Here is a 10,917-nt window from a genome sequence, read left to right on the forward strand (position 1 = left end):
TGTGTGTGTATATATATATATATATATATATATATATATATATATATTTTTTTTTTTTTTTAAATTAAAGTGTAGTTGACTTACAATATTGTATTAGTTTCAGGTGTACGATATAGTGATTGAGTCCTCCGTGTCTTTTTATAGCTTGATTGCTCATATCTTTTTATCACCAAATAATATTCCATTGTATGGCTGTACCACAGGGTGTTTATCCATTCACCTATTGAAAGACATCTTAGTTGCAGGACATCCAATTTTTTGCAATTATGAGTAAAGCTGATATAAACATCTATGTGCAGTTTTTTATCTGGACATAAGGTTTCAGCTCATTTGGGTAAATACCAGGGAGTGTAATTGCTGGATTGTATGGTAAAACTATGTTTAGCTTTGTAAGAAACTGCCAGACTGTCTTCCAAAATAGCTAACGTTTTGCATTCCCACCAGCAATGAATCAGAAAGATAAAAGCCTTATCATTTTTAATGGCTGCATATTTCATCTTCTTGCCTTACTGCGATCTTTTTAAACCAAATCCAAGTTTTAGACACTTAGTCTGTTTTCTTTTTTCTTACGTTTATATAACAGTGTATCAGTGAATAAGCTAACTGAATCTTTGTGCTCATCTATAAGTTTTACTTTATAATATAAAGTTCTAGGTGTGGAATTGCTAGGTCAAAGGATTTTGAGTATCCTGGAACATCCTTAAGGTTTTATATTGTCTCAAGAAAGCTTGTCTCAGTCATACTCTGTCCAGCAATGTGTGAGAATTCTGGTTTCTGGAACTCTCTCCAGTACTTGACATTATATCAGAGGATCTCCACGTGTTATTAAAAACTACAAAAACATCATTTAAGTAGATTCATGTTATGACATTGTAAAATATTCTATCCTGATTTTCTTAACTTTTTTTTTACATCTTTGTTGTTTCCACTTTATATTATTATAAATAGTGATTGCTCTGGGCCTAAATTTTTGTACAAAATATAAATTATTTCTTTTCATTTGTTTTTAGAGTGCTTTTATTTATTTTTAAATTTTTTGCGGTACGCGGGCCTCTCACTGTTGTGGTCTCTCCTGTTGCGGAGCACAGGCTCCGGACATGCAGGCTCAGCAGCCATGGCTCACGGGCCCAGCCGCTTGGCGGCATGTGGGATCTTCCCGGACTGGGGCACGAACCCGTGTCCCCTGCATCGGCAGGTGGACTCTCATCCACTGCGCCACCAGGGAAGCCCCTAGAGTGCTTTATTAGTGTGTCTTTTTTTTTTTTTTGAAAAGTAACATAATTTCTTTTTCACTATAACAAGTATTATTTAGTGACTAGATGCAAGTTTTGGAGTCTTCCATTTTCCTGAAAATTAAAACACAGTGGTATTTCATTTAATTACCTATTAAAAGGCTATTGGTAAGATTATATGAGCAAGAATATAAATTACTGTAACTTTTCATGAAAAAATTTGTCAATATTTATCAAGAGCCTAAAACATATATATATACATATATATACGTATATATATGTATATATATATATGTATATATACAAGGACTATTGATAATAGAACCAAACTGAAAACTGGAAGCCCAAATGCCCATCAGCAATAGAATAGGCAACTAAACAGTGGTGTCTTCACACTGTGGAATATTATACAGCAATGAGGATGAACAAGTTAGAGCCACTGGCTGGGTGGCATGAACAGGCCTCAGAAACATGCCAAAAACAAACCCAGATCCAGAGGATGCATACTGCATGATTCCACCTGTGCAGAGTTTAGCGAGTGGGTAAAGTGATCTATACTGTCGGGTGAGCAGGTAGACAGGTAGTGCCGTACTTGGCGTGGGTGCTGGGTAGTGATTAGAAAGGAGAACAGGGCCTTCTGGGGGGCTGCACTTACCTGTTGCTTGGTCTGGTGCTCATTATATGCTGTGTTCTGTGCCTGGAAATTCACTGTGCTGTACACTTAGGATGTGTATACTTTCCTATGTGTATATTATACTTCAAGATGGTTTAAAATACCTGTGTGTGCAAGGAAGCCCATCACGGGTTAATGTCCACTATCAAGAAATTCAACACCAACATGACAGTAGTCAAGGGGTAGATCGTTATATTATGTTACATATATGTGATTATTCAGGCATCAAAATCACATTTTCAAAGAATATAAAGTATAAAAGGAAAGTGCTTATAATATAGTAAACTAAAAAAAAATATCAGGGGGCTTCCCTGGTGGCGCAGTGGTTGAGAGTCCGCCTGCCGATGCAGAGGACTCGGGTTCGTGCCCCGGTCCGGGAAGATCCCACATGCCGCGGAGCGGCTGGGCCCGTGAGCCATGGCTGCTGAGCCTGCGCGTCCGGAGCCTGTGCTCCGCAACGGGAGAGGCCACAACAGTGAGAGGCCCGCGTACCGCAAAAAAAAAAAAATCAGGACTGAAATGTATAAATATAAAATGACTTACATTTTGTTTTCTTATTTAATTATTCATTATAATTCACTGGATGAAAGAACACCAGATGTTAGTTGGTTATCTCTTAATGGTAGAAATTAAAGGAGGATTTCCTTTTTTTCTACTTCCATACATTTATCCCATTTTGTACAATGAGTATATTACTTTTTATGATTAGAATAAAATAGGTTATTTAAGAAAAGAGAGGAACACTTGCTGGGAAACGAGAAGCAAACCCAGCTGACCTGCTTCCAGTCCGTTCTTTGTTTCCTCTAGAACTTCAGTATTAATAGTGGTTGAGGAGTTGCTGGGGCCTTTAAGTGAATAAGCAGTTCATTCCTTGAGGTTAATCTTGGAGACAGCCATATTTTTCTTTTTCATGGTCTGTCATTTTGTATTAAAGGGACTAAGGCACTTTACAACTAGTATTTTGTAACAAAGTATAAGCATTTCAGGGTTTTTTGTTGTTTGTTTAATGCTGTGGCTCTTTATAGTAAAATGAAATGGTAGGGACAGTTCTAGAAATAATGCAAATTATACTCTCAGTGGATCGTCTTGAATTTTGGCAAAAGTAACCAAAAAAAAAAACCCAAGTGGTCACGAACCTTTAAAAACGAGCCTCTTCTCTGAAGATGTTGAGCTGAGACAGTGTCCTTGTGCAGCAGGGAGCAGACACTGCATACCTTTGGATTAATAGCATGTCCGGCCACTTCCAGAAACTGCAGAGACATTTTCTTCATTTTGTCTCTCTATATTGTGGTCTTGACATTTTTGCAGAATAATGCATTTCATGTACCAAGTGACAGTGATCTGGTCACCTGCAGTTGTGGAAAAAGTGATTCCCATGAGTTTACTTGTTTTATTCCAAGCATTTTACAGATATGGTAAATTACTGGCTTCATTCTTTCCTAAGTTACACATTAGCTTTTTTTTTTTTTTCCAGTTAAAGCAAATTATAAAACAAACCAGGAGAAGAAGAAAGATTATTTAAGAAAGGCCGACAACGTCAGGAGTTAGAAGGGCAGCTGCTCACAGAGCTCGGGCACCGAGTGTGTTGTGTTCACAGCACACACCTCGCTCATGTACGTGGTGGGACGTCAGTGTGGTTTTGAACCTGTGACCTTGTTTTGATCCGCACTCCTTCCTTGACTAGGAGACTACCTGGGCGGAGAAGCGTACTGGGCCGGTGGCCTGCACCTGTACACCCCGTTACCTTTCCGACCGGGCCAGGGCGGCTTTGGAGAGCTCTTCAGAACTCACTTCTTCCTCAACGCAGGAAACCTCTGCAACCTCAACTATGGTAAAATTTGGACTATTTAGCAACCGTTCGGCAGAGCTGACCTTATGTTTAAAAGCACAGGACACAAGTGGGTGTCTGTGTCCCATTTGGATTGCGTCGTCTCTAAGAGTAGGCACTGTGCCTACCTGAGACACCTGCAACGCCTGATGTGCCCAGAGTGAAGCTGTTGGTCGAATGGCTAGAGCATGCATAACGAATCGTCATAACGAATGCTGCCTTGCAAAGAGAAACCTGTCTGTTGAGCAGACATTTCTCGAGCAGTGACTCTGTGCCAGTCATTACGGCCACAGAGCTGAGTGAGACCTGGTCTCTCCCCTAGGAGCTCAGGGCCGGGCTCAGATGTCCTGGCTTGGGGAGGTGTCTAGAAACCAAGGCTTGGAGTAGGGCTTCCTGGGCCGTCAGCGGTGGGCAAATGCCATTATAGCCAAAGGGAACAGAACGTGCCAGGCCCAGAGAATTGAGAGGACCTGTGTTCTTCTGGGACGGTGAAGAAGTACCCAAGTACCCAAGGCAGGTCCCCAGCCCTGTCTTGAGTTTGGGCCTCATCTCACTTCATGCATTCTCCTCAAGTATCTAGGCCTGGCTTAAAAGATGACCAGAGGCCACACAGAGGGGGAGAGCCAGGGCTGTCCAAGGACGTGTGCGGGGGACCACGTGCTATTGGTCACACCTCCTCTTCTCTCTCTTCAGGGGAGGGCCCCAGAGCTCACATTCGAAAGCTGGCTGAGTGCATCCGCTGGTCTTATGGCGCAGGGATCGTCCTCAGGCTGGGCAACATCGCGCGGCTGGAGCTGAACTACTGTGTCCCCATGGGCGTGCAGGGCGGGGACAGGTACGTGCTGGGAGGTTCTCTCCACAGGTACATGGCACTGTCTTGTCACTTTGTTTTGGACATAGTTAATCACTTCACCAGTGGCCTTTAAAATTCAAGACTTCAGGAGAAATTGAATAGTTAGCAAAAGAATGAAAACGGATTTTTGTCCATGGGCTTCTCCATACAGTTTGGAGGAAAGGCCGTGATGTGTTCCCGTCCCCCCACCTTATGCTGTTTGCACTTGTCATCAGGTAGAGGGAGCTCCTCTGGCGGCCTGGCTGGAGGTGGTGGCCGCCATTTTGGGTCCTGCGCTGAGCAGAATGAGGTGTTGCCGGTGGGGGCTTTGCAGGCCGGGAGCCTGGAGGCTGGGTGGGCACAGCTCTGCTCGGGCCGCAGAGGACCTGCTTTCTGGCCCTTCTCCACCGGTCATTTTACTGAAGAAGATCTGCTGAATATTCATGGGTGAATATGGTATAAGGCCGATTACAGCTACAGAAATTAATTGTTTCTTAAAGTATTTGGTATGCATTGTAGAAATTTCAAGAAGTCCAGAAGTATTGTCATGATAGTGTGTAAATAATACCATGGACTGGGGGCTTAAACAGCAGACTTGTGTATCTCACCGTCTGCAGGCTGCAAAGTCCAGGACCAGGGTGCCGGCAGGTTCGGTTCCGGGTCAAGGACCCTCTTCCCGGCTTGCAGATGACGCCTTCTCACTGGGCTCTCACCTGAAGGGGGCAGAGAGCAGGCTCTCTGGTGTCTCTTCTTACAAGGACACCAGTTCCACCAAGGACCCCATCTTAATTAAGTTGCCTCATCTAAGGTGACTTAGTTACCTCCTCAAGGCCCCACCTCCAAATACTGTCACATGGCAGGGCTGGGGGGTGGGCGTTTAGTGCATCAGCCTGTGAGGACTGGGGGACACGGACATTCTGCCGGTAACCTAGTGTTTCTCTACATTTCAGGACTCTAGGCTGTATTTTTTTCTTCTCGGTGTTCTGTCTACATTCAGCTGTGATGCTGAGTCATAGCCAGGCTTCCAGCGTGAAGTTGTAGTTTGTCCTCGTTTAAGGAAGTGCTGTACCAGTCTTACACTCCCTGTCTTCTGCTTCAGCGTGGTGGGTGATGGTGTTTTGAAGGGAAACCACATTAGGAAGCTTTTAACAAAGCTTTGTTCTTAGGTGCACATCAGTGTCTGTCATCCAGATCCTCTGTGGCCATCGCTTCAGGAGAGTCTGCCCTCCTCCGCTCTCCCTGGAAGGCTGGCTCGGCCCGGGGCCGCCGTGCCGCCCTTCCTCCCCGTACCCTCTCGGGTCTGCTGCTCTGACGACTGTTAATTCCCCTCCACGCCTTGCCTGTTCTCGGCACAGAGCAAAAGCTGAGAAAGGTCTAGTTGCTCAGGCTGAGTGTGCACTGGAGCCCAGCTGCACAGGCTCGGAGTGCAGCCTGGCCGCCCCGTGGCTGTGTGGCCCGGGGTGAGTTACTTAACCTCTCTGGGTCTCTGTTTTCACAACTGTAGGATGGGTGCTAACGATAGTGATTACTTTGCAGTTTGGAGGACTGAATGAATTAGCACACACGCAGCTTGTAGAGCGGTACCCAGCGTGTTGTCAGCAAAGCTGGTTATTTCTCGTGTTGTTGCTGCTACTGCTGCACTCGCCCTGGCCAGCTGTTCACAAAGGAAGCAAACGGTGTGTGTGTGTCCCCCGCCATCCGCAGTGGCACTGTGCGCGCCACATGACTGGCTGTGTTAGAGACATGCCGTAGATGGGATGATGTGGCCTGATTTCAGGGATAGTGAAATGTGGGGAAATGTGCGCCTTCCCTAGAGCAAGCTTTGTGCATTAGGTAACATCGTAGCTTCAGGAAATGAAGCTAATGTTGCAGGTTGCTTTCTGCAAAACCTTGTTCCCACCACAGGCATGGGCGTGGGGCTCCCTGGCGTAACAGCCAGGTGCTAAGTGAGTCCTTGCAGGGAGCGGCAGAGGTGCAGGTGATGAGCCTGCACCAACACCGGGATGAGGTCAGATAGAGCCGTCTAGGCCTGCGCTTCTCAAACTGTAATGTGCTTGGGTCTGGAGTGGGCTGCACTGCGGGTGGGCTGCGCGGCCAGCCCCTGCCCTGTCCGTCCCTGGCTGTGTGACCTGGGCTAGCCCTGCTGGCTCTGGGCCTCCGGTCCTTCAGACTGGAAGGCGCTGCCGTCGTGTGGCTGCAGCATCATCGGAGGCCACTGGGTGTCGCTGTGCTCCTGGAATCCGGGTGATGCTCTCGGGAGCCTGGCTTGCACTACCTGCCTCCCCGAATCTGTGCAGGGGGTGGAGTGGGTACTTCACCACTCCACTCTGCTCTCTCTCTTCAGGTTAAATTTGAAAAATATGTGTCAGCCATTAATTTCAAATGTGGGTTCTGAAAGGAGGAAGCATGCTGTGCGAGTGCTATTTAAAGACCAGAACATACGGACGCTCCTCTGCCCCCCAGGCTGCTCTGTTTTGGGGTCATGGTGGTTGCAGCAGATGCTTCTCGTGTGCAGTGTCCCTGAGTAGGGGGGCTCGCCGTCACTCAGCGTATGGCTCTGTTTGAAGTTTTGTCATCAAAATTGGAATTTCGTGACGTTCGAGTGATCTTGCCAGGGTTTAATCTTCATTTCTAAAACGAAGCAGCTAGCGGGATGGGGAGTTACATGTGTGCCAGACATCCATAGGTCCCCCGCCCAGTGAGTGCAATCGCTTTGCAATTAGGATTTCAGATCTTTACAGAAATGGAAACCGCTTTGAAATATTTGGCGAGTTTTATACCGGGGGTGACGTGTGACACCGTTGTCTCTGCGCTCTGACGGCGAATGCTCTGTGTCTTACCGAGTGTGGTCCCTGGAAATGCGCTGGTGACTGAGGCAGCTGGCGGGGAGGGCAGCGCACAGTTAGTAACAGAGAAAGACCAGGCAGGGAGTTGTGGAGGGCTTCCCGGGGGAGGTGATAGCTCCAGGCTGCAGAGCAGCTGGAGCCAAGGTGTGCACGCATGGAATGCCTGTGGGCGCCAGCTTCTATCCTTCGCAGGAGCAGAAGGGAGGTGCAGGGCGGCCCTTGATGCAGGCGGGGCCTGAGATCCGGTCACTCTTGTCCCCCACCCGTCTCTGCCCTCCAGCCTCTCTGGCCTTTTCCCTTAGGGCACACGCCAGGGCACACGCCAGCGCCCCGAGTTCTGGCACTCATCGGCCTGCTCCCTGCTGAATTCCCCGTGCTAGACCGGCGCCTGGCGTTCCTGGGGGCTGGTTGGGGGAGGATGGGCGCCTGGCGCTGGGGGACCTGGTGTGGCCTTCAACGAGCCCTTGGCGCCGAGTCCGAGGCGGGCCGGGTGCAGGCAGGGAGCCTCCGGTGGTGCTGGAGTGGCGCAGCTGGGCCGCCCTGAGACTGCCGGTGGGAGGGGGAGACTCGATGCTCGGGGCCTTTTCCGAGGCGCCTACTGGATTATAGGCATATGGGCACACGGGACACAGAGCAGGAAGACGGGCGTTTGGTGAGGCTGTCTCCGTGCACCTGGCATCCGGGCCGCTGTTCTGGATGTGGGTGGTGGGTATTTTTCCTGTGGCACGTTTGTATGGCCTCTGAACGTAACCCTGTGCTAGTAAAGGTGTTTAACCTGCTTACAGTTGGCGCAGACGAGCCTCTATTGGAATGCCTGCTTGTTTCTGAATCGTGTAAGCCCAGGGCTTGACTTATTTTGATCTTGCTCAAGCCTATTTTCAGACATTTTTCTAAACAGCGAATGCAGGCAGGACTACTTTTATGGACCTAATGATATAAAAGGTAAAAACACCTCGTTCAGATCTGAGCAGAACGAAGTCGCACAAACACAGCCAGGGTTCTGACTGGATCTTTGCCTTTTAAGGACGGTGGTGAGGTTTACTCAGGGTCACACGGGGACTGTAGCTGTCCCTCTGGTCAGGTGACTTCTGCTGATATGGTTTAGTGAGCGCCCTTGACCCTGCAGGTCAGCGACAACAGTTAAGGTTCTCTCTTTTGAGTCCCTTAATTGATCAGATATTTCATTCCCACGCTGAAAAAGAAAAACTTTCTGCCAGTTTTCAGGTGCTGTAAGTTCTGAGATTGGGTGACAGCACAAGTGTTGTGACAGTAGAAACATTAGCTTTTCTCTGAATGCGGGGGCTGTTCTCTTCCAGTTTTTCTGGAAACTCTCCAGAACTTGCAAAACTGCTGTGTTCCGCAAACACTCCATCAGCTGCTGGTTGGGATTCGGAACGTTTTTTCCCTGGAAGCTCATGCTTTCTGGTGTTCAGGTCCCGGGGTTAGGTCCTCTGTCCCGAGTACAGTACTGGCCCTGCCCCGAGCACAGCCAGCAGGTGGGCAGCACGAGAGTCCGTCCTCCACGGTGTGGGCTGCAGGGGGAGCGGTTCTCGGCCTGGCGGCGCGCCAGCATCACTGTGGAGTCTCAGGAGTGCAGCTGCCTGGGCTGCGGCCGGTGATTCTCACCCTGCGTGCGGCCGGGGCTTGAACCAGGACGTCGTGGAAACAGCAAGGCCTGCAGCAGGGCGTCCTCCGAGGCAGCTGAGGCAGCAGGGCCCGCGGGCGCGCTTGCGTTTGGGTCCAGGGTTCTGCTCTGAGACTCCTGCCGTGACCGCAGCCATCTCCTCACTGCCCAGCCCGTTTGCTCATCTGAAAATGGGCTCAGTGATCTGTCTGCCGGTGAAAGAGCAGCACACTGAATGTAACCTGCACAGCGTCAGCGGGTAGCAGGTGTTGGCAACCCACGTGCCCTCTTTGCACCCTCCCTTTCCTGGGAAAGGGGCAGGTTCTAAAGAGGCAGGTTAAGCCCTTTGGGGCTGTGGGTTCTGCCGTCCTCCCCGCCCCCTCCTGGGCCTCCCTGTGTCCTCTGTTTCGCCAGGGGCCCTTCCACGGCCACGTCTCTGATCACCGCTCTGCCCTGCGCTGTGCAGAAGGTGCCTCTTCTCTGGTAGCCTCAGAAGTAAACACGAAGCTTTTCTTCCCACCCCAGGAGTTTTGTTTTCATGAATATTTCTCTCCCAGGTCCTTCTCTTGTCTAGGGGCCAGTTGGGTCAGGATTGGGGGGGAAACAGAGAGGAGTAGAGGAGGGAGCAGGGAAGGGGGATTCGTGTCTCCATTTTGTTCCCTTTTCCATCCTCCAAAGGCTGGTTCTCAAACCAGCCAAGGAGGGAGTGCCTGGGGACAGCTGGTAAAGCCGGGTAGCCGGGAGGGAGGAAAGAGGTGAGAGGCGGGCAGGAAGAGCCTGGCATTGCTTCTGAGACGTGCACGTTTCTGGAATTGTGCAAATGGCAGTGTGAGCAGAGCGGACCACAGTGTTGATTTCCTGCCTTAAAAACAACAAAAAAACAACAAAAAACTTTTTTTTTTAGGATCTGTGATGGCGTCCAGTTTGGAGCTGGGATAAGGTTCCTGTAGCCGCAGAGCACCCTCTGTCCCCTCCAGCAGCAGCTCTGGGACTTGGGCAGCAGTGAGTCACTCGGTGCCACACACTTTGTCTCCAAATAAACACGTTTCATGTGATTCTTTGAATGCAGTCCTTGTGGGAAACCATGTCAATAAATTTTAGAGACAAATACTCAGATGCACTGTGGGTGTGATTTGCTTTCCACAGCCAGTGTGCCCCACGCCGGCTCTTCTGAGGACCAGGTCAAGTCGCCCGCCGTGCGTTCTCTCACGTGTGCCCCGCCGCGGGGAGGGACATCAGATGTCTCCCGATTCCTCCTCGTCCCGCGCTCTTCGGTTCGTTCCCATGTGTCAGAGCGATCGGCAGAGAGCTCGGAGGAGGCGCAGGCCCGCCGCTGGGGGTGCGTGCGCTCTGGCTCCATGCGGCTGATCCGAGGGGCCCGCATCAGCGGGGGCTGCGGTCGCAGGGTCATCTCCGTGTGTGTGAGCGCCCTGCGAGAAGGAGCTGCGTGTAGCGTCATGGACGGGGAGGCAGAGAGGAAGAGTGTTCTCTGGAGGGAACAGCCGCATCGTTTATAAAGATGCGTGAGTCAGCGCCTGTCGCTGCTGTAGCAAAGCACCACAGGCTAGAGGCGATAACTCGACACAGAGCAGTCACCTTGCAGTCTGGAGGCCAGGAGTCCAAAGTGGGTCTCACTGGGCTGAAACCAGGGTGTCAGCAGGGCTGCGTTCCTTCTGGAGGTTCTAGGGGAGGATCTGCTTCCCAGCCTGCCCCAGCTTCCGGAGGCACCCCGTTCCTTGGCTCGTGGCGCCTTCCTGTATCTCAAAGCCAGCAGTTCAGCATCTTCCAGTCTCCCTCCGGATCTTTGCCTCTCAGTGCCGCCTTATGGGCCCTTGTGACTATATTGGGCCCACCTGGACACTCCAGGCTGATCTTATTTTAA

The 10,917-nt window shown here is 50.0% G+C and overlaps 1 protein-coding gene across 2 annotated transcripts in view; it reads left to right on the top strand.

Moving 5' to 3' along the window:
• SAMM50 (SAMM50 sorting and assembly machinery component) overlaps nt 1-10,169 on the top strand; it is a 32,815-nt gene extending 22,646 nt beyond the window's left edge. Inside the window, exons 13-15 of one of the 2 annotated variants that reach the window (XM_060025798.1) lie at nt 3,590-3,736; nt 4,427-4,595; nt 9,940-10,169. In XM_060025798.1, coding sequence (XP_059881781.1) covers nt 3,590-3,736; nt 4,427-4,595; nt 9,940-9,985 — 362 coding nt within the window. In that variant the 3' untranslated portion in view covers nt 9,986-10,169. The remainder of the gene's footprint in view (nt 1-3,589; nt 3,737-4,426; nt 4,596-9,939) is intronic. The other variant, XM_060025799.1, reaches the window with a different exon arrangement.
• Nucleotides 10,170-10,917: the final 748 nt, after the last annotated feature.

The sequence above is a fragment of the Delphinus delphis genome, chromosome 11 (genome assembly GCF_949987515.2).
Source record: "Delphinus delphis chromosome 11, mDelDel1.2, whole genome shotgun sequence".
Taxonomy (NCBI): domain Eukaryota; kingdom Metazoa; phylum Chordata; class Mammalia; order Artiodactyla; family Delphinidae; genus Delphinus; species Delphinus delphis.